At 53.1% G+C, this 27,949-nt stretch overlaps 1 protein-coding gene across 3 annotated transcripts in view; it reads right to left on the minus strand.

Moving 5' to 3' along the window:
* The window catches only part of MXRA7 (matrix remodeling associated 7), a 29,873-nt gene continuing 1,924 nt past the window's right edge, over positions 1-27,949 (minus strand). The window contains exons 2-6 of one of the 3 annotated variants that reach the window (XM_074888890.1): positions 21,950-22,045; positions 19,550-19,610; positions 15,388-15,487; positions 12,765-12,845; positions 4,112-5,807 (exon numbers count right to left, since the gene is read on the minus strand). In XM_074888890.1, coding sequence (XP_074744991.1) covers positions 12,812-12,845; positions 15,388-15,487; positions 19,550-19,610; positions 21,950-22,045 — 291 coding nt within the window. In that variant the 3' untranslated portion in view covers positions 4,112-5,807; positions 12,765-12,811. Of the gene's footprint in view, positions 1,014-4,111; positions 5,808-12,764; positions 12,846-15,387; positions 15,488-19,549; positions 19,611-21,949; positions 22,046-27,949 lie in introns of those variants that run through there. The other 2 variants (XM_074888888.1, XM_074888889.1) reach the window with 2 other exon arrangements.

Genomic DNA, 27,949 nt, shown 5'->3' on the forward strand with positions numbered 1-27,949 from the left:
ATAGTTTCCCACATAATTTTTATATTAGGAGAACAGGAACTGAGTTGGACACAGTCATCCCTGTAAAAAAGCCAGCCACCTTTCTGTACTACTTTTACCCATGTCAAGAGTCGAAGAGATGTTTGTGTGTCCAGGTTAAAGTTAGCTGCTGTTTTCTCAGGCGTGAAGATGAGCTCAACGAGGTCAGCGGGAACCGACTTGGATTTGTTTCAAAAAGCCAGCGTGAAGGAGGATGAAGTGTTCCTTCCAAGGAGATGAGAACAGCAACTCACCTCTAATTGGAGCACTAATGCCTTGCCTTTGGCTATTCGTTTTCCAGCTGTAGGATTGGAAGCTTCTCTGCCAAGAGAGGTTGTACAGTCTCCATCTTTGGAGGTTTTCAAGACCCAACAGGATAAAGCCCTGAGTAACCTGGCTTGGTCTCATAGCTGATACTGCTTTGAGCAGGAGGTTGGCCTACAGAACTCCTTATGTCCCTTCCAACCTGAGTTATTCTATGATTTTATTATTTTCATCCATTTTACATCTATCATCTTTGGCTTTCTTCAGATATCAAACTGTTAAAGACTAGGCTTGAAAGCTCATTTTTATAAAGCATGGCCAGAAAAATGTTGCGAGTTTAACTGCTTTGTATGACTGAGACATACGACCCAGCCAGAAAGAGGTAAAAATCTCTGTACAAGGTGAAAAAAACGTGATAGCTCTTCAAGGAAAAACAGTAAAAAGGGTGAGAAATTACCAGTCTTTTGAAATGCATATCACAGGCCTATATGTGTTTGCAAAACAAACTGGAACTGCAAAATAACTACTGAAACATGTTTATAGCACTACAGCCTCCAGTGTCCTGCATAATAAGGGCCAAGATGACTTTTGGGCAGAGTCTCCACTGGCTGCAAGGTTATATATCATACAGTCTAAGCTGCTCCTTCATGTCTCCTTCGGACATCTCTCCAAATGTGTCACTTTTTTCCTTCATGAGCCTGAAGATGGCAGCCAGCTGCTCTCTCTGAACCCTGTCAAGAAGAAAAGGAGAAGTAGGAATAGCCAGTCCCCAGAAGACACTTTGAGCAAGAACACCATGGTCAAACGAAACATGAAGCCAAATGCAGGTCATTTTACAAGACTTACTAGGAAATCTGCCTATGTGAGATAAGAAAGAGATAGCCTCTGGTTCTCCTTCCTCCACCTTCCCATCCATCCAATCATCCTGCACGTCTCTGCAGTTCTTTAAATATGGAGATAAAACAGACTGCTTTAACACTAGCTTTGGAGTTCCTTAGGGCCTATCTATGCTCAGAGTTTCAAGATAACTCGACATGCGGAATTTCGTAAGACCAACATGTCCCAGTTTAGCAGAGTCCATAATGAAACCGGATTAAGCTTCATCAGCCCAGTGTCCTTTCATTCTGTAATGACAGTATGTAGATACAGAGTAATTCAGGAATAGCGATTAAATTTTAAATGCACACCCTACCTTAAAACTAGAGACCAGGCTACCTTCCAGTGTGGACGTCACTTTAATCAGCTACTGGAAGATAAGATCACAGACAGAAATCTGCTTTGATTTGAGGGTTTGTTTGCCAACGATGTCAGATGGTGAGATGGACTCGTGTAGCCAGTCCAGCAGCAAGGTGATCCCTGTGTGGGCAGAGACTGACCAGTGGACCACCTAGCTCAGATTTCCATCCCTAGAAAGTCCCATAGTAGGTGATCAACACCTTTCTGCACATAACAGATGATATCCTGATTTTTCCCTGACCTGAAGCAGTTAACCATTGTTGTATGTCCTGCAGCACAAAGATTTGTATCTGTCACAAGGCTTTATTTGAGGAACCTTTATAGGAGGGCTTATATTCATCATACATCTACTGATCATCACTCAGGGCTAGAGAAGGGTGGGCAGCACAGGAGTGTCATTTGTTCACAAGTAGCTCATGAACTGCTGCAACTGTCTACAAAATCCTCTTTTAGGGCAAAACGAATGTGCACGTTGGCTCCAGTCAGGGCTGGCTGTGGGCTGGTGCATTCTCATTGCCAGACTCCTACCTGACTGGGATCAGATTGCAGTATTGCCTAGCACACCCCATGCCTGACTCCTGTGTGAGATTAAAAGAACTAATGAGGTTGTGGAGATGCAGTTTCCATTACTTCAAGGCTCATTTTGCCCCTATGTGACCGTGGAGCCAGAATTCAGCGACCGCTCAGCAGCTCAGAGCACAGAGCTGCCGCAATCCCAGCTCCTCCTGGTTGTTTAGCATCCTTAGACCTCCCGTGCGCTAGAAAGACAGACTCTGGCCTTTGCTTCCACATAGTCACCCTGTCAAGAGTCCTCTGTCCCCATTACAGCCAGCTTTCTGCACAGGGTTTTAATACACTGGATTAATTACACTGTAATTAATCCATTTAAATGCACGCCATTAGTTAAGGTAGGGTAGTCTTCCTGCAAGTCCTGTGTGGACAAGCTATTAGCTGTCCCAGTAACAAGAGGGGTAGAAATACCTCTTGACATGCAAAACCAGGACACAATCTTTGCTTGAAAGAAGAGAGGATGCCAGAAGCAACCTCACCAAGGACAAGATCAATGGAAGGAGACAGACAGGAATGAGCAGAGGAGCCTTTGCATGCTGAGCTCCTCCTGAGTCAGGCTCTGCATTTTCCTGTCTCCTGGACTAAGCCCCAGCAGAAGCAGGAGCAGCAGGCTGTCCTCCCAGCACCACTGCAACAGGCAGGGCAGGAAAAAAGCAGATCCTGGCAAAAGAAAGCTCATTTGCCAATTCTTTTCTATTGCAATTAAAATGCAATTGTCCCAAGGCCAAACAGAACCCAATAATGATGTGGGATCTTTTGGTTATGAAAGCTCTGGCCACAGGCTGTCAAGCGCCTGGATCTGTCTGTCTCTTCTGTAATTTTTTTGTGCTCAGATGAATAGCATCCAACTGCCCTTTCCAGAGGAGAGGAAGGAAAGCACAGTCGTTAGTGATCAATATTTTATTTTAGATCACCACTGAGCACCAGAGGGCATATTTCCAGTCTGGTGTGGAGAAATTCAATACACAGCTTTGCCTCACGTGTCAGAAATGCATGCCAGCTGGGAGTGCTCCACACAGGTCTGCATCCCTCGCTCGTTATTTCACAGACATTAACACTGCTGAAACCTCCCCAAAGGCCTGTTTCCTTGTCTCCAAACCTCCAAAATCAAGATCACAGACAATATTCACTCTATTTTTTTTAGTGCAACATCAATGCATTTTAGCTCTCCCCTCAACTTTAAATATGACTGTGCATTTGAAAAACAGAAATAAAAAAGAGCTGTTACTGCAGTTACTTCTTTGCACTACATGATCTACAACAAAGGGAGAGCAAAACAAAGATAAAGAGAGAAAAGAGTCTGGGAAGGAAGAGTAAGGCATCAAAAATACGAAACTGATTTCAAAAAGGAGCTTCTCCTATCAAAGGCGACCTTGCAAAACAACTTTGTAGTGCTCCAAGTTGAGTTGTTTTTGATGATTTCAGATCAAACCTACCCCATTCACAAGTAAAATCATTCTCTCAACCCATAAGTGCTGTCCTCAAAACTATTTGGATTCAGCAGGTCAAACAGGATTTTACTTATTGCTGACAAAATAGATTAATTAAGGGTTTTCAAAGCAGCCTAATTCTTCTTGATAGGCAATTGAATTTGCATACTTAACTCCCTTAGGCTCTTTTTAGACATTGCAGTCCAAGACTTTTACAGTTAACTGGAGGTTTGAGGCAGTGAGCCATAGGTATGTTAAAGGAGATCTTGGTTTCAGGGACTGCTAGGCACCCGTGTTCACAGCAGCTGAAATCCTGGGCAGAGCTCTGCCTTGGGAATGTTGCTAATTGCTCTGCAGCCAAACAAGACCAGGATCCTGCTGCGACACTGTGTTGCTTCAGCAGAAATAAGGGAAAATCCCTGACTTTTGCCACTGGTCTGACTATCGTTAAGGAAGCCAGTGGAATCATTTATGGAGTAAAAGGCATAGGAGGGCAGAATGTACCTCTAACCTAAAATCCAGATTTTCAACACAAATCTCTTGAGAAAGAAGTTACAAGCTGCTGGAGGCAGGGAGGACAAGCACAAACCAAATAAACTATTCAAAGGTTTATTGGACCAAACAAAGGCAATTTTTACAGATTCAAGCCACTAGAATTACAGTCCTTTGATTAAGAGCCACCATCAGATACAAAACAAACAAACAAAACAGACAAAAGTAAAAAATACCCAGACAGCCATTTGAGTTGAAGAAATAGTTTGACTCGCTGCCACTAGCAAAAATCTGGACTCAACTATAGACTTTGCTCGATGTACATATTGCCATGTAACTTAAACACAATGTATATAAGGCATTCTTTGCATAGTTGGGTGCTTGGGACACAGTCAGCCAGCCAGCACCGAGGGGAGACAGCGGCTGTACCAGCGGGTGTTGAAGCAGAGGGTCCAGATGTGCCTAAATTCATATGCAAACCACTGAACACACTTGCAGTTGTCGGCTGGGAAGGGGCAGCCCAGCCTCTTCTAAAGCTGAAGCCTCCTGCTGTTCCTTAAATGAGCCCTTTTATTAAGAGTTTGCCGACCCCAGGCGCTGGAAAGGACAACTGTGTACAAGGTTTCAAGTATTGTCTGCATAGGAATTAAAAGGAGGGGGGAAAAAAGCAGCCTGTTGTGTTTCTGATATGTTTGCAGCGTTAGCCAAGAGGCAGTTGTCGGCAGTGAAAGCAAAACTTTGAAGGACACATCGCCACCCAGCCTGGTGCTTCTACAACATCGCTAGAGGACTCGGACCCTCTTCTCACTCTCACAAACCAGCTGGGTTTGATTTGAAACCTGCTATGTCTCAAGCAGGTACACACACCCAACTCTGGCTCCAGTGGACAAGCCACAGGGCTACCAAGAGAAGAGGGCACTGGAACAGCAAGCAGGCAGAGGAATGGGGAGGGTGTCTCTTCCAGGACCCCCATTAATCTCATCCTGAGCCAGAGGGAATCTCTGATGCCATAGCTACCTCCTTGGGTCTCTCCTCTTGGGAACTGGATTAGGGGGAAGTGAGAATTCAGATATCAACAGCAGCTGAAGTGTGGTCTCCTAAACCTCCACCACAAGCAGAACAGCTAAACTATCAATCTTTGTCACCTCTTGAGTCTTCTGTCTACCTACAGAATCAGCTCTCTGCTAAAATAACTACAGAAGCAAGATTTGAGTCAGTCCAGCTACCATCTGCCATTCCTCACTTGGACCCCACTTTGTCCCTCCACCCCTCAGAATAAAGCAGCGTTGTACAACATTTGAAATCACAGGCAGTTCCCAGCCCCCAGCAGGAAAGAGGAGTTTGGCCCCAAGAAGAAACAACTTGATAGTCCAGGCTGGTCTGGGAGAAGAGCTATGGTTCACCCACCCCAGTAAAGGAACAACACAGATTTCATGGCAGGCCTAATACATGGTAATGAACACAACTAGTAGACTTGCTGCATATTTAGTGTCCAATTTGGGTTCTGTTTGAGGGAGAGGGAGGAAGGTTCATCCCAGCCCCCCAAACACAACTCAAGTCACTGCTTGGGCCGAGCCCCAGTCCATGGAGCCACACAACAGGATCTCCTCAAACTTCACACCACAGGAGTTTTTGAAGAACTCAACTTCAGACCAAAAGGGGATCCCAAGTTTTGAGGGTTTATGGATTTCTCTTATGGGTGTGTTTGGTTGGTTTTGGTATTTCTCTCAAGCCTTTAAAGATGCCAAGGGATGCCTTTAGGAGGAGGCTAGGGACAACTTCATATAGTCTTCAGTTCTGCAAAGAGAAACAGGGAGAGAAATCATTTCAGTCATTTCACCCCTCAGGTGGTTCATTATTATTCACATAAACGAGCAGGGGGAAAACTCAGTGTGCGTGTTGTGGGGAAGGCAAGGCAACTTCCCACCTCAGGGCAGAACAAGCTGCTGTTTGCAAACCTCACACTTCTAAGAAGGAGGCACATTGCTTCATCACCTGCAGCAGGATAGTCGAAATCAGCAATCAGAAGTGTAAATCTCTCGTCTGGCACCAATCTAAGTTACAACCCCAGGAGAAGCCCAGCTAATTGGAGGCCTTTGTTAGCTCCAGGGGTTACTGCCTCACTGTCCTGTGCAGAGCCTCCCTGGGCTGCTGGCACCCTGGTCCAACCCGGATCCCTCTTCCCACCTGCAGCCAGGTGAGCTGGGAACAAGTACCAGTTTCACAGGGCAGTGTGCCTGAACAGGTTGACCTTTCTCAATCTTCCTACAGATGTGTCTGTTCAAGGGAAGGAGAAAAAAAACCCAAGACTTTCTGCAGGTCACAGGGCTTCCTTTTGATGGGAAGCTCTCCCAGTGTCCTGAGGAAAGAGGGTGAGATGATTAGGTGTTTTATGGGTAGGGACATCCAGGCATTCCCTGAGGTCTTGCAGCATGTTGTTAGCAGAGCCAGGGCTGAACTGTGTGGTCCCTTGTTCTCAGCTTGACCCCTTCAGACACTCTGCCCTTACTGCCCCAGCACCTCCCATGGCTCACCATCCACCGTGGGAAACACCTGGCAGAGGGCTGGGCAGCTGCCGAGGCACAGAGACCTGCACTAAGCTAGAGGGAAGTCATAACACATGTTATATGGGCACTTACAAACACACGCAGATGCACCTCAGCCTAATTCCTCCTGAATTCACCAGGGTTCACTGTCCGTAACACCTGAACCCCATTTGAAAGTCCCCTGCTCCTGCCAGCCACAGCATGAAGGCAAGTTACAGCCTCATCTCTTCCCCACTCTTCTGCCAAAGGTCGCCTTCTCCAGCGGCTTCACAAGTGCAGCTGGTGACCCAGATCCCGGATGGGAGATGCAGCGTGAAGCATCACGTGGGACCCGGGTTACTCAAGCAATGCTGTGGAGGCTCAGTGGCCAACCCATTAGGACAAAGAAAAGAAATTCTCCGGAGTGGATAATCGCTCTGTGGGATTCACAGTGCTGAGAATCGGATCATCCTGCTCAAGTCACGCAAGCATAATCAGATTTCACGCGTGAGGGCATAAGCTCGTTGCCACGGGGGCCCAGAAGGAGAGGCCCCCTCCAGCATGCCACAGTTGGAGCAACAAGGGATGGAGTATGTCAGGGAGGGTGGATGAGGCTCAGGTGCAGCCTGCAGCCCCTCACAGGGTTACTCACCTCCAGGACAGGGCGAGGCCAATAGCTGGGGTGCAAAGATCTTAAATTAAGCATGAACTTAATGGAGGATGTCTGTCAGAGCCATAAATTCCCCATCTGCACAACGGGGATACCTGGAGCAAGCTGTGAGGGGGATTAGACTAAAGAGCATGAGGCAGTCTAACTCTGGGGACTTCAGGACCATATAACCATATAAAGGCTGAGAAGCTCTGGCATTGCTGCCATGGAGCCGGAAAGACTTAATTAGATGGGGGTGGAGGCTGACAGCTTTGAGCCACTGCTTATCCTTGGCTCCTCCCTCCTCTCCATTCACCTTGGATGACGAAATCAACCTGATCAGCACGCTGTCCCCCAGCAGCACATCAATCAAAACAGGTTAGGGTCTTCTTTTGCTGGAAGCCTGTGTCCTTTCTTCAGATATAGGTTATCCAAATATCTCTGCTCTCGCCCAAGTTGCGGGCCAAGTCAGTGAATGGTATGATTTGTCAGCTGGACATGGTTCTGTGCAAGGAACACCTGGAGAACAAGGAGCTCAGACAAGAGCAAGTCCTGGATTATGAGGGAGGCTCAGGTACTCAAAAGACTATTCTTCTCCTGAAGCATGGAAACTGGGTGTCCTTCTGGTGGCCTCAGAAGCATTCCCCTCACTCCAACTCAGCCATGGCATTGGCACAAGGCTTCTTGCCTTTGAGAGCAGACAGGATCCCAGCACTGACAAACGGGGTGGGCTGGTGGCAGTCCCATGAGCGTTTATCCCTCATGTGTGCAAAATCTGCAGCAGGTCAGGAAATCCTGTAGCCCATCCAAAGGAGTCCTGACCCACTCTAAGGAAATCTCAGAGCATCTTGCTGTAACCACCTCTGATAATTGCTTGTGCCTTTTTCAGGAATACTTTCATTCAGAAAGCTGATTTTCAGAAATGCGGAGCATTCCCAGCTCCTTTTCCTGGAAGAGGGAGAAGGTGCTTGCCTTGTTGGGACCAACAGTCCTCTGGTCTGAAATCCTGGCAAGAAGGGCAGATAGCAATCTGGCTCCAGACTCTCCTCACTCCAGACAGGCTAGGATCCCCTTGAGGATCAAAAGCAGTGAAGGAGGGCCCTGGGCAGATCTGGCAATGAGTGGTCAAGCACTCCCCAGGCAGTTCCCTCCCATCTCACTGCTGGGGATGGTCCCATCACCACTGCTTCCCATTTCTTTACCGTGGGGACAGCTATCATCTCATTTTTGGTAGTGACCATAACGTAGTCTTGTCCAGGATTGGGGTATCGCAGGAAGAATATGAAGAATGACATACTAAATCTTAGCTTTCTCAGTGGTCTCAAAAGTGTGGGCCAGTTGCTTCAGCCAATAGGTAAAACACAGAGAGAGGACTTAAACACAGAACAGAGAGAGACAATCAGTGCTTAGAAAAGAGAAGGGCAGCAGAGTGAGAGGTACCAAAGGGAACTTCTATCAACACAAATCTGAAATTCCTCCAGTGGGACAGAAAAGTTGAAAGGTGCACTCGACCTCAGGAAATACCTACTGCTCCTCAGGAACACCAGGAAAGCAGTGGAGGCTGCCGAAGCCTGCGCGACCAGGGAGCACAAGTCCCACTGCCTTTAGGACAGGGGCCGGTGAGGAGTCGGTGGGGTCGGGGACTGTGTCACCCCTGAGCGGACCTTGCCCACTGCTGTTTCAAGGCGGAAGCCTCCCATGTTTCCTAGCCACAGCAGCAACAACCAAAAAGGTCAGAGCCCAGCCAGGAAGGTGGCTCAAGCTGAGAGGCCACAATCGCCTCCTGCAGTCATCTCCCCATCCCCTTGCAATGCTCCTGACCCCCCCAGCCAACGCCACAGCAGTGGGGAAAGCTGGATGGGCCAGCCTGTGCTTTCCTCCATCACTCAGTGTTTGTTGTTCCAGCTTGCTGTCTACCAATTTGCACCCAGCCTGGTGTGATGCCCCAATTCCCCGCAGCCCTCGGTCTCCCCCGGCCGCAGGGGAGCCACAGGAGAGGCAGAGCCAGGCTCCCAGAGTGTTAGGAGATAGAGAATGGCAAGCTGCCCGTGCCACGCAGGATTAAGCAAAAGCAGATGAAGACAAGTTGTGAGCGTTGGGTGAGGGAGACACGGAGAAGCAGCCACAAGCTAGGACAATTCAGGACCTGAGCCAAAAGAAAAAACCCAGGAGCTCAAGCAGAGTTTCTGTCTGATCTGAAATCTCACGTCAGGGCAGGGTCAGAGACTCACACCCTGCAAAGGCTACGGGGGAGCTTGCAAAAGTTTCCTCTCTGGGACAGGAGAGGAGGAGACGGGGAAGGGGCTTCCTGGCCTCCCCTTCTCTGGGCTTCTGAGGGAGGCATCCTGAGTTGCTCAGTTTTTAAAGCTGCTGGGGACTCATGACTCAACCAGATGCTCTATAAATAGGGCCGGAGCTTAAGTCCACTGACATCTCATAGGTCAAAGGACATTTTCCCCGGGGATATGGTGGAGGCAGGGATCAGCACTGAGCCACCACGAGACTCCCTCCTCATACAAGCAGAGTCTGGCACCTACAGAGGGAATATCAGAGCAGGAGGAGCTCAGCAGGGACCCCCAGACACCCAGTGCTCCTTTCCTACAAGGGGCAGGTAGGAAGGAAACGTGCCTCATATGCTGGGTGTTTTGTGGCTGAAAGCAGCCTTGCCCATGGTTGGTGCCAGTGACCCGCCTGCCCTGAACAGTCCCGTGGCCCCAGGCTTTGCAGTCCTGCTGCAAACTCCTCCTGCTGCTACTCCTCCTCCCTCAGCCCAGGACGACTATCGTGCTGCAGAAGATGAAAAGCAAACAAATAATAAAACCCCAAAGAAAGCCCAAACTTACCAGCTTCCCTCATCCAAAAGAAGCACCATGCCGGACAGGACAGGACAGCAAAGCCACTGGGTTGGGGGTGAAGGTTGGCAAAAGAGAAGGGCGGAGAAAGAGGCCCAGATCCCATGCTATACAGAGTGGGAGCAAGCAAGCAAGGCAGGGCTGTGTGATGGCAATGCAGGGGGTGAACAGGGACAGATGTCAATGGAGAGCTCTCCTGAAATGCAACCTCCCCCAGCCCAGTCCACCCACTTATTTTTGGAGGGGCAGTAGTGGAGATGTTCGAAATAGGTCAAGGTCTGTCAACACAGTCATTAAGCCCCTGCAGCTGCTTCCTGCCCTTATGTGCTCCAGAGTTGTCATCACAAGCATTGTCTCGTTCAAAACCAAAATTTGGCACAGTTCTCCCTCAAGCCACAGCTGCATCCCCACTTTGATCCGGGGTGTCTGGCAGAGCAGGCAAAGGTCTCTCCTCTCTGCCATTCCCTAGAGCCAGGGTGCACATCCAGGGCATCCTGCCTTGCTGAAACTTCGGGGTCCAAGCCCAGTGTTATTCAGTGCCTTGTAACCAAGAGGTACTCTGAACTCAACCGGGGAGGAGACAGGTTTCCATTGCTAAATTACCACCAAGAAAAGGACTGAGCATGAGATTTACAGCCATCAAATTCTCCTTGCATGAATTTCAACTTGCAGTTGAGCCCTAGGCTTAAATCTAGTCTGGATTCAAGCAGTGTCTCCTCAACCCATCCATGGCTGGTCAGGAGATGAGAGGATTGAGAGGCAGGAGAAGAATTTGCTCCTAGAATGGGTCACCTGGCTATGGGAACTGAGCCCACTAGCCAGGGAAACTGGGCAGCCATCCCTACCTTCTCCTCAGTCTTACAGAGACTGGACTGTGGTCTGGGGTGTCACCTGCTCCATCCCTGAGTGCACCTGCAGACAGCAGAGCGTGTCTGAGCAGTTTGGTGCCATTCACTTGGACCCTGCTCAAGGAGCCTGCAAGGGTGCCTTAGCAGAGGGCCCCCTTGGGCAGCTTCTGGCTCTCCACCCCCACCTCTTCCTAAAACCCAGAAACAAGAGAGAGGACAGAGAGGAGAGACGTTTCCATGGCCTGTCAGATGGCATCTGCTCTCCCTTCTCCAGCCAACACACCTAGCAAAGAGTGGAAAGGACAGAGCACAGACAGCTCAATCCCCTCAGCATCACCGAGGCCAACCAAGACTTGGCTGGGACCTGCTCTGCCTCATGGAAAGAGAGAACTGAAAGCAAAGACCCAAGGGAGTCGTTTGTCTTGATTGTTTTCTCTTTTATTACGAGTGGAGCCTTGTTGCAGCTGTCAATGCTTAGAGTCCTGATCATACTCCTTTCTAACTGGAAAAAAAACCCCACTAACCTCTTTCAACCTCAAGGGCAGTTTGAAGAGCAGCTGGCAGAGACCAATTCAATCCATCCATGCGAGCCAGGCCCTGAAGGCACACTGGGGAGCCCTTCCTCTTCCTCCCTTGTCTGCACGAGGTGTCCAGCCAAGATAGCAACACCTACCAGTCAGCCCTTGTGGGCTGTGTCTCATGCCTACACAACAGCCCAGGGGGCAAGCTGCACGGCTACGAGTAATATTTCTCAGCCTGAACTAGTGCTTTGCACCATGGCAGCTACAACTGGCAATAGACGGCCAAAAGCCTCGGGTGCAGAAGAGAAGGATTTGGGAAATACACTGTGTTGGCTTGATTAAGGGCTGCATCCTTCCCCTGCTCTCATCCCCTTCCTATTTTTCTCCCCCAGGGGAGAGAATGCTACGTGTTTCTGTTCTAGAAGTACTGGTGACCCATCAGGTGTGATCACACACAGACATCACCCGCACAGATGTATTTGCCAACTAGATTTACTGTCCTCCTCCCTCACTGAACAGTCCCTCTATTTTCTTAGGACTGAAGTAACAAGAAGCAGGAAGTTGCATCACTCAGTAAAGGTCACATTCCTTCCCCTTTTAGTCTAGATTTAGCACCAGTTTGAAGCCACAAAACTCAAGTGAATACTAGGCAAGACAACCACAACTTCTGGAGTGATGCAGGTTAGAGCAGAAGTGGGTTTTTGGTTAAATAACCCAATCTACTGCATGCCTGTCCTCTCCCGTCTGCAGTCCTATAGCTCTTCCTGGAAAAGGCAAGTAATTCTTTCAATGGCACATCCAAAATGAGGGGTTCCTAAATTAAGACTCGGACTAGTGATCAACACAACAAGTAGCCTCAGGGGGGTCTGGGGGACCCACTTGCATTTTTGGGATGTTGCTTACAAGCTGCTTCACATGGGAACCTGTTGGTCCATGGGAAAACTGTAGGAGTGACAGGGCTAAAAGCAAAGACTAAGCCTGTCTCAGCTTTGGCAACACACCTTAGGACTAACTACCCACTCACTCAGCAGGCCTAATTTTCCAAATTGGTAAACAGAAGTGGTTGTGGGATGTCCAGCTTCAGGCATCTAGGACAGAAGAGGTGAGCATCCAAACGTGAGAGCCCTCATCCCCCCTGGAGCACTCATGGAAATCGAGATGGAGGTAGAGGGGAGTGGACTCATTAATCTGTTATGAGGAGGGAAGGGGAAGGGAAGTGGGGAGGGAGGTGGGACAGGCAGTCAACTGCAACTCAAGAAACAAACCCTCTCCCAGAAAATGAGACCCAAAAGTAAAAAAACCCACATTAGCAGATGTTATCAGTGGTACCACTACTTCTAAGAAACAGTGCGTCCTTACCAAAAAGATTTGCAAGAATGTTTGTGGCCGAGGACCTAAGGTACTTGCTACAGAGATGTGAGATCAGAGGTCAGCTCAATCCTGCAACATAAAGGTGGCAAACCTGGGTCACAGCAGATCAGCAGCATGGTTGGGGTGCATGGAGTCAGGGAGAGGAATGGGACTGCCGAGGGAGAAGGATGCAGGACTGGGCTGAGCGCTGCGCCCAGCTCGCCCAGGAGCTTACCTGGCAGCAGCCCTGCCCCCTCACACCACCTGCGAGGCCCGAAATGAAAAGCTGCTGATGCCGCAGTGAAGATTTGGGGTGGGGGAAAGTAAGCCAGCAACAAAGCAAGACAAAAATTTTCACAAAGCTGCCTTAAGGAAATGAACAACACAAATATGGAAGAGAAGAAAATAAAGGAGCAGTAGGAAAAACACATCTGCCGATGGCTCTCAGTGTGGAAGGCTGCTGAGAGCCTCCAAGAGAGCTGCTGCCCAGGCACTGTCCATCAGTTCTAGGAGCACTGTCCTGCCCTGGGACTGCTCCAGACGGACGTGAGCAGCAATGCCTGGGAGGTCCCACGTGCCCTGGGAAGGTCCATCACCCCCTGGAGCCTCGTCTACAGTCCTGAGTACAAAACCTCCATGCCACTGCTGTCTGTAGGCAATGACCCCTCAGTGTCCCCAGGTGACAGCAGGAGCATTTGTTGCCACAGAGGAACCAGCCCAAGGCCCTGTAGGACTCCTGGCCCTGAAAACCTGAGCAGCTATTGCTCAGCTCGTTTGGATGGAGCTGCTGGTGAAAAGGGTTTGCATTTGCCTGCTGCAGGTAGATTTTTGCATTGGTGCTTAGCAGGATCCTGAATAGCAATTCCCATTAAGCCCCACGGGTTTCTCTCACATTCACTCAGTTCTTTCCACCACCACCCTCCCCAAATGAAAAAAACAGTGACACTAACAGACCTGCTTAACATTTTCAGGTTGAGGGCTTCAGGCACAATAAAGATATAACAAAAGGAAGAAAGCAAACGACATTTTTCCTGATGCCACCAATGCAGAAACAATCTCATGCTAGAGGAAACTGGAGTTTATTTCTGTTGCTGACCCCAGAGCACAGAGCCCTTGCAGATCTTAGCTTCTGGCAGTGCCATAAGGCAGGTAGAGCCCAAGATCTGAGGACAACTGGGAGCCCAGAAGCCAGGAGAGAAAGGGAAGACATCTCTTGTTGGGAAGGTTGGGTTTGATGTGGAAAGAATGGCTGCAGGCTTGGCTAGTGAAGGTACAAGAGCCCCATGCACCACCTGAGTCTTTCCCAGGACCAGAGTGAGTGTGTCAGTGCCAGCCCTTGGGCAGGTCTTTGGACTTACGCTGCCTGCCACAGTGCCCTGCTCACGTCATGGAGACAAACCTCAGCCAGCCCAGTCACTGGCAACATAAAGACATTGGCCAAGGGCCTCGAGGGAGGGAGCACGCCTGACCCAGGGGCAAGGTGCGATCCTTCCATCTTTGCCTTCTCTGCTGCGCTCAAGTTTCCACTTGGCCTGTGTCAGGCCTTTACACCATGCCAGCTGTGGTGGTACTTAGACCACAGCATCACAGGCAAGGGGTGACAAATTCCCCCAAATCATTCTAGGAGGTGCACACCCCTAGGTGGAGAATTGGGTCCCACAGCCCTTGGGACAGCAATGGAGAGAACATCTCCCAGGCTTGTTGAGCCACCACTGAGAAATCAGTTCCCTGCAGCTCACCCAAGAGGGAAGGGGTATGAGCTGCACACATCTGAGGAAGCAGCCTGCCACGGAGCCTGCTTGTAGGGCAAAGCCCTTGGCTATGGGGTTTGACATCTCTGGTTTAGCATGGGCTCTGTGTGCCCGTAGGCTGAAGAACTCCCTCCGCATGTGGACAGGGACTTCACACTGACAGCACAGACTGGCTTTGGATAGGATTTTGCAGCTCGAGGTGCAAGGTTGGGGTTTATTTCCCTTGCATAGGCTGGGAAATCTTGAGCTAGAAAGCTCATTTTCAGTAACAGGACAGGCTCTTGCTTTCTTCATGCAGGGCTCAGGCTCAGGAGGAAAATTTAGCAAAAAGTGCAAGATGGACAACTCTCCATCTCTACCAGGCCCACTACATGGCAGCGGAGGAGCCAGCCCTGGGTATGGATGTTTCCAGTCTCAGCCCCATCACAGGGAACTCTAAAGCTCCACACTCGCTCGCTTTGCTCCATGATTTCTAGGCTATGCCCATGTCCTCAGTTTGGAGGCCACCCACAGGGTAAAGGGAGGGGAAGTAGCTAGAGATCAGGTCTTCAACAGATGTAGATCAACATGGTGCTAATGGGATCAGGGGAAATACACCAGCTTGCATCAGCTGGAAAACTTGGTCTAAGCATCCAGAGAAGGAGCTTGAACAGCTCCAAAGGTACATACAGCCACAGGGTCTCCATCTCCCAAATCAGCATGACTTTATTTATTCTCATGTCTTCCCAGGCGGGAGGGATCTGGACCACGGGGCAATGAGATGTTGAACCTGAGGCTACCAAGGCAGTATGGGGACAGATAGGTCTGCACACACCCAGCTTGCTTCAAGAGGATGCCAACCAGATAGCCTTGGGCAAGAAGAAAAAGGAAACTCAACTTACCTTTGTTCTTCCTCGAGTTCTTCTTTGGTCATCATTGACTTGTACTGGTTCCCCCTCAGCTTTCCAGGACTATATTTAAAAGAGAACGTCTCATCTGCAGCTGGAGAGTGGGAGAGGGAGAGACAAAGAAGAGCAAGAGGTCACATGAGGCAGAGACCTCCCAAGAACAACAGTCAACAGCAGTGGGCTTGTTCCCTTGAGATGCTTGCTGACCCCTGCTTCTGCACACAAACCCCAAACACTGTGGCCACCCCAAAACACTCTTCCTCAGTCAGCTCGTCTCCAGAAGGCCTGGGCAGTGTCAGGGAAGCTGTGTGGGTTGCAGTGGAGAGCCAAGGTTTTGCTGGCCAGAGGGCAGCTGCAGCTAGCTCTGGAAACAGCGGGGAATGCTGCGAGCGAGCAGCCCTGCTTGGCAGCAGATACAAGTAAATCCTACAGCACAGGAACCATATGCTATTGCTCTCCCTGGATTCAAAGCCTTGCAGCCCCATCTTGGCTTATCAAGACATGCTAATCCTGCCCTGATTAGCTCACAGCATTTTCCATTTCTCCTCTCCAGACCTGCATTCCTCCTCCCTCGCTCTCCTCGTCCAGGGGCCCTTTCCCATGCTTGGGGTTCAGGGACAGTGCCACAAGCAGAGCTGTCCCAGGCCACACAGCCCAGCAGCTCTCCTGCAGCCCTCGACAAAGCCTGTGAAAAAAGGAGGTGCCACACTGCAAATCCTGGAGCTGAGCCAAGGCGGCCCCAGGAGCACCAGCACAGCTGGGTCCAAGTCCCTCTGTCACCAGCCAACAGACCTGAACAGGAAAGTGAGGTCTCCTTCTCCAGGCCTGTGCTCTCCTACCCGCTCAGCGGCCTCAGCCCTGTGCTAATTAGAGCACCGAAGCTCACGGACTCTGAGCCAAAGCCGATCCTTTTTCAATCGGATTTTGTTCGAGCACTATTTGCTTTTAAAAACCTCTCCCTTGCTTTATCTTCCTACAGATGGGAGAAAACAACAGGAGTGGAGGTCAATCCAAAGGGCAGCCCAGGAAGAGTGGCTGCTTTGGGTAGTTGCCTTTATTGGTTAGTCTGTGGGCTGTTTATCTGCGAGCCTTTATCTCCCAAGGACTGCAGGACTCTGCTGCTTCACGTCAAGCCATCCAGCATTGCTGTTTCCACATCCACCCAGAAACATCTGCTGCTTCCACTGACCCTCAGAGCCCTGGGGATACTTCTTAGGGGTCCACAAAAGGAAGATGTTATTATGTCATCAGCAAGTCCCTGAACATTTGCATATTATCCACAAATGAAATATGCAGGATGATACCTCCTGGCACCAGCAAGACCCCAAAAGTGGTGAAACTCCCCCAACTTCTGTGGCAGGACAGAAATCCCCAACTTGTATATAACCCATGGACCCATCTGCTGTCCCCAGCCACCTAGGAAGCTCCTTCCAATCCTCGCTGCTGCTATTGCAGGCACCACATTCATGAAAATCTCTCCTCCTCCGCCTGCCCAAATTAAAAACACACCACAGCTCCTCTCTTCCCTTCCTCACACCCGGAAGGATTCAGCATCAGCAGCTTCCCTCTATTTTCCAGTCAATACTGCCCTTAAGGATTTTCTCCCTGTGTTCAAGGTCAGCTGCTTGATTTAGCGATTTCTCCAAGCCCAAGCTCATGCACACACTCAGCCGCTGCCAGAGCTCTCGCAGACCTCAGGGACCCCCAAGCAAAAGACAAGACAGAGCCTTATTTTGTAGATGGAGAAACCTGAAATCTCAAAAACAAGCTGTGCAAGGCTGCGCAGGCAGGTACAGGACCGAGCGTGCTGACCACCGCGAGGTCACTGCCGCTAGCGTAGGGAGCGTGCCTGGAGCGGTGGCGGTGGGCTGGGAATTTGGCAGAAACCTCCTCCCTGCAGATATTTACGTTTCTTCCCATCTCTACATCTCCACGTCCCTGATCCTGGGGAGCTTCCCTGGAAAGTCCTGGTGGATTACTGCGCAGTTACTGATACAGAGTGTTTCCCTAACCCCAAAACACCATCGGGGTTCTCGGGGAAACCACGAGGCAAACCCTTTCCCTAGCATCTTCACAAATGTCCAAACACAAGCACCCGATGCTCCGGTCCCACAGCCCCAAACATTCAGCTTGGCTACATCCCACTTCTCTCAGTAGGAAAACCCTCTGAACGGGCAAACAAGTCTGGCCAGCTGGAAACAAGCAGTAACAGTTTATCAGCCCTTCAGGTGGCCATAGAAGTGCATGGAAAGAAAATTCAGCTGGCTGCTGCTTTGGGAGATATCAAGAGAAAGAAAAAAAATAAAGAGGGTGTAACATCCTGTTTCTTACCCTGATGCAGAGCAGGAGCTGTTTCATTACTTTTGTATAGCTCGCCTGATTTCAAGGACAATTAATATCATTTCCCTCATGTGGTTTTCTGCCAAGTAAATTGAGATTTGGGATTTTGCCTCTCCCAAAAAGGGCAGTTTAATTGCCACCCTGCCAGAAAAGAATAAGGGAAGAGGGAGGCGAGGAAGCTAACCATCTCCCTGCCCACATGTTGTGGTTTAAAAAGGAGCCAGCGTGTGGCTTTTGGAAACCACCGGCTGTTTTCTGAGCTGAGGAACTTTCTTTGCAGACCGAAAACAAACTTCAGGAAACACACAGAAAAGGGGAGGCTGGGTTTTCACATGAACAGCAAAAACACTACAGAAATATGAGGTGACCTACTTACTCAGAGCCTCCACGAGTTTGTATCAAAGAAAACATTTGTCTTTCATCTCCGTGTCCTTGCGTTGCCAGCGCCGTGACCCTGGGCTGGCAGGGTGAAAGCAGCCCCAAGAGCACACCTCTCCCCCTAACAGGCTCGCTCTGGCGCGCTCCGCGTGTGCTCCCTGCCAGCTCCCTGCGCCCCTCGCTGCCCGAAGCGGGGAGATGGCTGCTCTGGTGGTTTTGGCCACTGCAGCAGCATCCCGGGCTGGTGACAGACTGCCTGCACGATCCCCACAGGCCCAAGAGGAATCTCTTCTGGCAGGCTTGCCAGGCAGCAGCTCAGCAGCTTGAGTTGGGCCAGGACAAAGCGATGCGCAGGAGAGACGGTGAAGGAAGGAGCGAGGTTGCTCCCCAGCAAAGCCAGGGCACTGCCGTTATTCCCAGCTGCGCTCCACCTGCCTCCTCATCACCAGGCTGAGCCATCACTCTACCCAGTCCCGTTATAAAATATTTCAGAAATGGAGTAAATAATGCAGGAGCGGAGTCGGTGGCTGTCTGCAGGAGATGCTTAGGTAGAATGCTGGGCTAGCCATGACTCACAGCCAGGGACTGTCATTGCCTTCTGATCCCAAGCCACAACCACTTCGGGGTGATGCACAGTGGTGCCAGAGCAGCCCTGAAACCGAGCTGAACTGAAGGAGAGAGACCCTGGCAGAGCAGCGTAACTGAGCATCCATTTGGCAGGATACATCCACCATTCCTCAAACCAGGTCTCCCGCAGGGTAACATCTCTGACCACCAGTGCTGCGAGGAAGCCTAACAGGGTGGAATAAGTGTCTTTTGGGAACCCCGTCTCCAAAGGCACTTCCCCCACCTTGCGGGCACAGCACCAGGATTAAAATTTGATTCTCTGTGGCATTAGGCGTAATCCTCCCGAGCCGGCGGATTGCCACACAGCGCCTTAAAAAGGGCAAGCAGAAAGTGGGGCAGGGAAGGGGGAACACCCCAAGCTCTCCTGCTGCCCCCAGCCACCCTGGGCAGGGGCTCCTGGGGACATCCCAGCATCTCCAGGGCTGCTCAGGAGTGCAGAGTCCCCTTCACACTCACTCACTCACACACACACACTCTTCCTTGGTACCATCTGTTTCATTTTCTTACCACCACAGCAGTTGTCACCCCAATTAGTCAATTAATCATTTTCCAATCAACTAATTGGTTAATCAGTTAAACATGGCTCTAACTAAAGCCCTTGGAGATTGTCCTGGATGTGAGCAAGGAGCTTTTGGAGCAGCTACATCACAAAGCTACCCTGTGGCAAACAGCCCAAGGGCATCTGGGGAAGCAAACAGGGGCAGTAGGAATTTCCTCTACATTTCCTGGAGGAAGGAGACCACCCCCAAGCACTCAGGGCTTCAGCGCCTCAGACCCCTCCCCGCAGGCTGCTGGCTTGCTTGGCACTCACCATCCTCATCCTCTGGCTCTCTCACCACCAGCTTCTCGTTTTCTGAGTCCGGATCTTCCTCCTAGAGGAGTTAAAAACAGAGAAGCTGTGAGGAGAAGGTGCTGTGCCGAATGACTGGGGTGGCAGAGCCTGCAGGGCAGGGCAGCAGAGACCGGAGCTCCTGTGGCGAGGGCTGGGTACCCCTTCCCTGCCTCCTTCACAGAAGAGGCCAAAAGGATACTCGCTCATGAGCAAGGGTCGTTAGTCTGCTTTCCTCTCACTAGTCAGCGTGGGGGGATTTGGCCTTGCTTACTGCAGTCCCACCCAAAGGCTGCGAACTGCAAGTGCCTCCCCATAATTGAGGGGATATTAAGGTTTTTAAGAAGAACCTGCGATCTCAGTGTCCCCAGGCACAGCCTTGTGCCTGAGCACCCTCCTGGGCTGGCACCCCTCCGCCAGCACCCCCTGCACTCCCCACCCTGCCCAGGGATGTGCAGGAGACTGAGCCACAAGTCGCAGGGACTTCTCCTGTATGCGCCCAGGCCTGGCTTGGGCAGACTGTCCCAGCGCTAGGAAAAGGTGGGTCCCCACAAAAAGCCACCTTGCAGCCACGGGCCCAGCAGCTGCTCCAAAGCACAGGAGCACTCACCAGCTGGGACCAGTGGTCAAAGCCAGCACTGGGGGGTTCGTACTGGGATCCCTCCCAGTCTCGCCTGGCAGCAGCCCCCAAAACCACTGCTGGGTCCCACCCATGGACCCCCAGCCCCTCGCTCCTCCAGGACAGGCCTGCCCACACACGCTGTGATGGCACAGCTCATCTCTGGAGCACAGACAGGAGCAGCAACAGCACTTTTATTTTTTTTTAAATACAAAACAATTTTGGAAGTTTTGGGGGTTGCCTCCTACAAGCTACAACAAGCTGTATCAAGCTCAGATTCCTTCCCCTTGCAGAAAGTCATGCAAACTGCAAGCAGGGAGGGAGAGGAGTGCTCCAGCTCTGGATATAAGACAGGGAGACATGGCAATGGCAATGCCACTGCATACGTGCCTTCCCCCCGCAGAGCTCAGCACCCAGCATCCCGGCTGCAAACCCCTGTGAGCCCAGCCCTGGAGCATCCTCCTGCATCCTCCCCGGCCCCGTGCATCTCACCTGAAGTAACAGGGCTGGTGTGCAAGGGACAAAGTACATGGGAGAGCAGGGAGGGAGCATGGAGGGAGCCTGGTGAACCACCACGCTATCGAGGGGGACACAGAAAAAGTCAGGGTGAAGGAGACCCAAGGGAAACAAAGATGATCCAAGAAGGAACCTGTGCAGAGCCGAGCACTGGCTTTGCAGTGCAGGGCTTTAGACAAACTGCTGGAGTGTGGTATGCAGCCCCGACCCTGAACTAGGTTAGTTTGTCATCGGTGAGGAATGTGCATTATTCACAGCCATTTGGCTTCTTCTGGCCACACTGCTCTCAGGCTCCCCAGAAGGACATGCTGTCAAGACCCGCCCCCCCCCCCAGCTATTTTGGGCCAGGCTTCCCAACATGGGCACTTCCCGCCGGACACCTGGGCTTCCCCTGGGGACAGCTGGGAGTGGGGAAGCACCCAAAGGAATGGCCTTGGAGAGGGTGCAGGGAGGGAAAGCTCAGCCTTCACCCTGGGGACTCGGCCAGGGGCCCAGGGCAGCAGTTCCCCATCACATCTGCCTCTCCCTGCGAGCTGGGATGCCCCAGGGAGACCCAACACTCCAGGAGCCAGCACAAGAAGGGATATTTTAGCCTGTTCCCTGCCCAGGTGTTAGGGAAATGCCTCATTTCTGAGCATTTAACAGTGGAAGGAAATTTGGGTGCCAAACCTCCAAGGAAGGAAAATATCTCTGCTCCAAGGCAGAGGAAGAAACATTTGATGGGAGCAGAGAGGGAGCAGCCGGGGCTGGCAGGCGACAGCAACACGCCGTGGCTGTGCTGGGAACCCCCTGCTTGTGGCAGGCAGTAGCTCTCTGCAGCACAATATTTTTCTGCTTGGATGGCTTAGAGGCAGATGCCAACACGTCCCTTCCCCCATGCAACGGCCCCAGCCTCACCATCCCCATCCGTCCGCCTCGCCAGGGCTGCTCGCTCCCTCGCACCCGTCACTGCCCCACTGCCAGAGCACCCCCGGCTGCCCTGGCATGACCCCACTCGCTGACGCCCCTGCCAGGAGCCAGACATCGCTCCCTGCACATCCAAGAAGCACATTTGCACCTGGAGCACTGTTTCTCTTTGCTTTAAATGGACCAAACCATTGAAAGCCCACCCAAACCCCCTTGGGGGAGCGCAGCAGGCAAACTCTGCCCACCCCCACCGTGGTCACCGCTACCCTGGGACCATGCAGGGACACCAGCACCCCGCTGGCTGTGCCCCTCTCCCCAGGCTGGTTCTCCCTCCCACACACCTCTGCCTTGCTGGAAAGTGCTGCGTGGCCGTATCCATCCTCCGCTTGTCCCGCGTGCCCGAGGCCGGACCCAGGTGAGGCACCCAAAGGCAGTATCTGGAAAGAAGCAAAAGCTTTGAGCACAAACGCCCCCGAGCCCTCCCTGTGCTCAACCAACCAGCCCTGGCAGCATCAGCACACGGGGATGAATCTCCAGCTGTGACCACCAGCCCACCGTGCCCTGGTGCCCGAGCCCATGCTGCCTCCGATCCGTGCGCCAAGCCACGGCACGGCTGCTGGAGCGAGGAACACCAGAGACCTTCAGGGCCCAGCTCTGGAGCCAGGGTTTGGAGCTCGTGAGCTGTCCTCTGTGGCAGCCCCCGCCCGCGGGACCGGGATCCTTGCAAGGAGCCATCGGCGAGGGGGAGCAGCTCGGTCAGCACCGGGCTTGGCTGCCCAGGGGGTCCTGGCCGGGCTGGAAGCAGCTGCCCGGGATGCTGATGCAGCAGATTGGGGCTAGCAGGAGGGGAGAGGAGAGGAACAGCACAATATTCTCAGCTCATTAACACTTGCAGGGCCTGCTCTGCCAGCTGTCTTCTCCATGGCAAGGTAATACCCCCTTGAAACCCTCCCATCCCCCCGCTGCAATCTCAGAGCTGGGGCTTCGCTGTCTTCTTAGCCCCACATCCACTTTGAACACAGAATGGCCCCGACCCCCGTGCAAAGCCTCCCTTCCCCTGCCCTCTCCCTGCTCAAACAGTTCTCAGCTGAGCCTTTCCCCACTATGCGGAGGAGGATACGCGTGGGCAGGGAGCAGGGACATCGCGTCCGTTGGCCTTGCAGTGAAATACCAGCACCGGGCTGGGAGCAGCCTCTGGGCTGGCTTGAAAATCTGTCAGCAGGAACAAAACCCCCACCCCGAGCCTGGCTGTGCCTGCAGTCCCTGCCAGCAGGGGTGGAGGGAAGAGCCCTCCCTGCCTGGAGCATCCCAACACCTCCAGGAAGCCTGTCCCCAAATTTCAGGGCTCCTCAGCCCTGCCAGGGCTGGTGGGTGCTGCTGTGCTGGCTCCCTCGCGGCCGTGGGGCAAGAGCAGCTGAGCCAGGGGCTGCCGTGCCCCGGCCATGGGATGCTCTGCGAGAGGAGGGCAGTATCCTGCAGCCAAAAAATGGAGGGGGAAGGTGTTAGGGCAACGCTGGGAGGTTTGACAACTAACGAGGACACTGTGGCACTGCTCTTCTATAAGCAGCACAGCCCAGGGGCAATGCAAGGAGACTCTGGAGCAGTGGGGAGCGAGGGAAGTATGGACCAGGGCCAGATGGCAGCAGGAGCTGCTGGAGAAGCAGGGACCCAAGTGTTCCGGCCACCAGCCCGCAAGCCAGCAGCTCTCCACAGTTGCATGCTGACCAAAAAAGCCTCCCCACAGGAAAAAAAAAAGGCAACAAGAAGCACTGCAGGGAGACCACGCACGTCATTATCTGGGAGCATCTGGAGGAGACTTGACACGGGCTGCCCAGGCCAGCTGCTGCGGCAAACAAAGGTCGCATTGCCACCGGCATCGGCGAGGGGACGCGCTCGGTGGCAGCTGCCTGGTCCCAAGGCCACGCAGGGCTGGAAACGCTCCCTGCCTGCTCCTGCTTGCGGGGGGGACGGACCCAGCCCACTCCATGGCACGTCCCGCGCCTGCTTACGTCTGAATCTGCACAGCTTGCCAGGGGCTCTGGAAAGCCCAGCACCTGCCACCGCAGGGTTAAAATCCAGCAAGTCATTTACCTTAAATAACAATGCAGCAATACATCTGTCTTGGCTTTTGGCAGCTCTTGGCTTTAGAGCTGAAGCATTTGTTGGATCATCAAACGTGCTTTTGCCCTTTAGTTTCCATGGGCAAGGAGCGAGGCGCCCACGCCTGAAGCTGACTCTGGCAGCGGAGGCTTTGGACCAAAGCAGGAGCAAGGACGAGACCTCTAGGGACATTTTGGGCACAGGCAGCACTGACCACAGACAGCCCCGAGTCTCCCAGGGGAAGATGGCTCAGACACAGGAGCTTGGCATCGTGTCCCCAAAATCCCCCCTTTGTGGCTTTGCCACCGCACGAGCCCTCTCCCAGCCCTACGGGAGTTGGAGGCTGGGCTCCCCATCACAGCATCATCTGGTTTTCAGCTCATTTCTGGCCATTTCCTCCCTGCTTCCTCCATCCCTGGCGCAAACCCCTCTGAGCAATGGGCTTCACTTCTCAGACGGGACACGAGGAGGCTGTGGAGCTGGTGTGTCCCTCTCCCTGTCATAGGGACAACCCTGGCGTCTATGGGTAAGAGGGGAACAAATGAGCGCCTCACTCCAGCTCCAGGGAAAGGAAATATCCCAAGCTGTAAAGCAGGGGGAGAAAATTGTCTTGGATTAAACTCCTGGGCCCTGCGCGTTGCCATTTATGGCTGCACTTTCTGCTCCAAGCCTGATGCAAGACATTGCAAGAGGGAAAGAAAGCAGACAGGAGACAGCCAGCCAGAAAGAGAAAAGCCAGGAGGAAAAGGGGAAGGAAGAAGCCTTTAAAAAAAAAAAGAATAAATAATAATTTTGGGCAAAGTTTCGCAAAGGAAAGCAGCTGCTACGTCGACAGTTCCCTTTCAGCTCTCCATCCTCCCACCAGCCAGAGAAGCAGCTGCTACAGAATGAGAGCAGTTTCCTGCCCCAGGTGATGGTCCTACCAGCCCCAGGGTGCCCGTCGGGGATGTGCCTCACGCGGAGGCAGCACTTTGTGGGTCTGACCCCCCCACCAAAGCGTGGGGAGCATCCGCTCCCGCTAGTCCCTGTCACCGCTTCAGGCAAGGACGAGCCACAGAGCAGCCAGAGCTCTGCCGAAGCTCCGGGGCCATCCAGCCCTTGGCGAGGGGTCAGGCAGCGCCAGATCTGATGAGGAAAACACCCGGCGCATCTCACGGCGGGGTGAGGAGTCCCAGCTCAGCAGCACCCACCCCTGCAGGCCCCATCACACCCGGGTGCAGCACCCCCAGCATCGCACCCAGCTGCTGCTCTTCTCCCCTTTTTGCTCCAGCCTCTGGCAAGCGAACACCACAGGCACCAACACTGGGACAGCTCTTGCTGCCACAGATGAGCCAAGTGGCATCTTTGGGCAGGGAGCAGGGGCAGGCAAGGCCTGCCCTCGCCTCGAAGGCCTACCCGGTGGCTGTTCACATGGGTGGCCACTTCAGGAGGCAAAGAGTCCTGGTGGCCTCTGCTCCAACAGCGTACTGGCTCCGGGCAGGCTCCAGGGGTTGTACCCAGCCCCGAAGCAACTGGGCAGCAGCCCGACCTCCCAGACCCATGTAGGGGACACAGCGTAAAGCCCTGATGCAACTGTGCCCCACACCGTGCCCCACACCGTGCCCCACACCGTGCCCCACACCGTGCCCCACACCGTGCCCCACAGCACGTCCCAGCACCAGCCCTGTGCTCCAACCCCTCGGCTGGGATGCAGGGGAGGGCACAACACGTGCACAGGCTCCCTGGGGGGGGTGACACATGTCCTGCCTCGCTTCCCAGTTTGCAGCCACTGCAAGAGATGATGCATTTGTTATCGGCACAAACTGCACTGGGTGAGAGCTGGGGCACATCCGACCAGTTATGGGTCCGACCAGAGAGCCCCACATCCCACTGGCAGGGGCCTGTGCCACTGCCAAGGCTGCAATGAGGAGTAGCACATTGCCACATCCCTCCTCACGGGACAGCTCCTGCCCCAGCCTGCACAGCTGCCAATTAAAGCCAGACTACTTAGCGCCCTCTCCTCTCCAGCATGGGCAAGGAAAGCAGAAGGTATTAGAGGGGGAGATGCTGACTTCTTAAATTTAAAGAGGGTCCCTGCTGGGAGCTGGGTGGTTTGTGCCTCTGCTGCCTGGTGCGTCCAGAGGCACTGGGAGCCCCCAGGAAGGCACAGAGCGGGGTGGGGGCGCAGGGGAAAGGCACTGGGAGCTTTGTGGAGGAGGCAGGTGACATCCCCTTGTGCCTTTGCTATCCCAGTGACAGCACCCCACGCTGCCACGGTCAGGCAGGGTTTGCATGACTCCCCTTGCGGGGTCACCTCCAAAGCTGTCCCCTCTCTCTCCACTGTCACACACTTGACCCTGCTCTGTTTGAAGCCACCAGCTGTGGTTAACCCTTGGCAGACAGCCTGGCACTGCCCGCTCACCCTCCCCATCTCCCGAGCATCCCGGCCAGGATGGCATCCCGGTGGTGGCTTGGGACCACCATGGAAAACCCCTGTCTGCCACCTGCCATTCCCAGGACAGAAATACTCATTACAGAATTGAATTTTTCTGACCGTTTCTCCCAAGAACCAGACTCAGCAGCTCCAGCACGCTGAGGTTCCCACCCAACAGCTTTTCATTAGGGGATCGCTTTGACAGCGCTGCCTCATGCGTTAACAAGCTGGGGATGGGGATGAGAACAGACAGCGACACACTAATTAACTTTTTTTCAGTGATGGGAGCCAGCAGAGACAAGGGGAACCACTACCAGCAGTTAATGGAGACAGGGACTCCTGGGGTCCTCTCCCTGCTCTGCCACTGCTTCATTTTATAGCTGTGGGGACAATGCTGTGACGGTCCGTTCCTCCCAGAGAGGGGCAGGGAAGCCTCGACCCACCCTGATTTTACCAGCTGGCTTCACACTGCAGGCTGCCCTCCCAGGAGGTGGGAGCAGCAGGGTGGCTGAGCCACGCAGCTGCCCCAGCAGATACTGGTTTGCAGAGGCTGGGAGAAGGGAAGGAAGGAGGCAGCGGGATGCACGGCTCCAGCCAGCCATTAAACACACCAAGGCTGCTGTCCCCAAACGGGTTCATCCATCAGCATTTTGGTCAAGCGGTTAATGGCTGCAGTGAATCCGAACCAGCCTGGCACAGTACGTGCTGAGCAAACAGGAGGGAGAGAGAGGGGGGAAAAAAAAAAAAAAGGAAAGAAAGAAAGCTCTCCAAGTGCCGAGCACAGCCCTCTGCTTGCTGATGTACCGAGAAGCCCTGAGCCTGCAGGAGGCTACCGGGAGCCCGCAGCCGAGCGGACAGCATCGGGGAGCCTCGTCTGCTGAGTCACGTCAGGGGAGCGCAGCCCGCCGAGCCAAGAGGGGTTTGAGAGGGCACGTCCCCCCCAGCAGCCGCCTGCAAAGCACTTGCTGCTCTGCCCAAGGCCAGTCCCATCCCTGCCTGTAATGTCTGCTGGGCTTTGGCCTAAGCAGTGCTGGATGAGGAGGAAGCAACTTGGAGGATATACGTAGGGAGCAAAAGCAGGGAACCCAGGGGAGACTCTGCAGAGCTGCGGATGGTCTCTCCCCCTCTGCCCTCAGGATCAGCAGCCCAGGCGCTGCTCCCCGCTCACACGTGTGCGGTGCCTGCTGGAAACACACGTCCTCCCTCCGCCGTGCCACCCAGCCCCAGCCAGGCAGCCTGCACCCAGCAGTCCTGGCAGCCACGAGATCACGCGCAGGCCAGCGCTCCCAAACACTTACTCAGCAGCGAGAAGCATCCCTCCCCCTTCCCGCTGCTCTCCACCACCCCCCAGATCACAGCCACCGCCTGCTCCCTGTCCTTCCCGAAGAGATGCTGCTCAGGTCCAGGGCAACTTGTCCTGCCTTGCTCCTACAGCGTGGTGACGGTTTCCCAGGAGGAAAAACTGACCAGGACCCTGCTCAGCCCTGGTGTCCCCTTTGCTCTGCTGTAAGGGTGGTGCCGCAGAGACCCCGGTCCCACAGGGCCCAGCCAGGCTTCTGGAGGACACAAGACTCCCTGTGCCTTGAGTTAGGGCTTCTTTCCAGGCATGCAAAACCCTGTTACCACACCTCTGCCTGAGTGGGAATTAAGGTGCTGAGCCCATCTCTGAAGGTGACAAGCATGGCAGCAGCGCCTGTTCAAAGAAACCGGACTGAAGAGCAGCCAGAGGGGAGGAGAAACATTCCTGAGAAGACTCAAGCTAGTGAGACAGCAGATGAACCCGTGAGCTCTGGCAGCCCTGCATACAGCCATCTGTCCCGACAGGGAG

The sequence above is a fragment of the Strix uralensis genome, chromosome 19, assembly GCF_047716275.1.
Source record: "Strix uralensis isolate ZFMK-TIS-50842 chromosome 19, bStrUra1, whole genome shotgun sequence".
NCBI lineage: Eukaryota > Metazoa > Chordata > Aves > Strigiformes > Strigidae > Strix > Strix uralensis.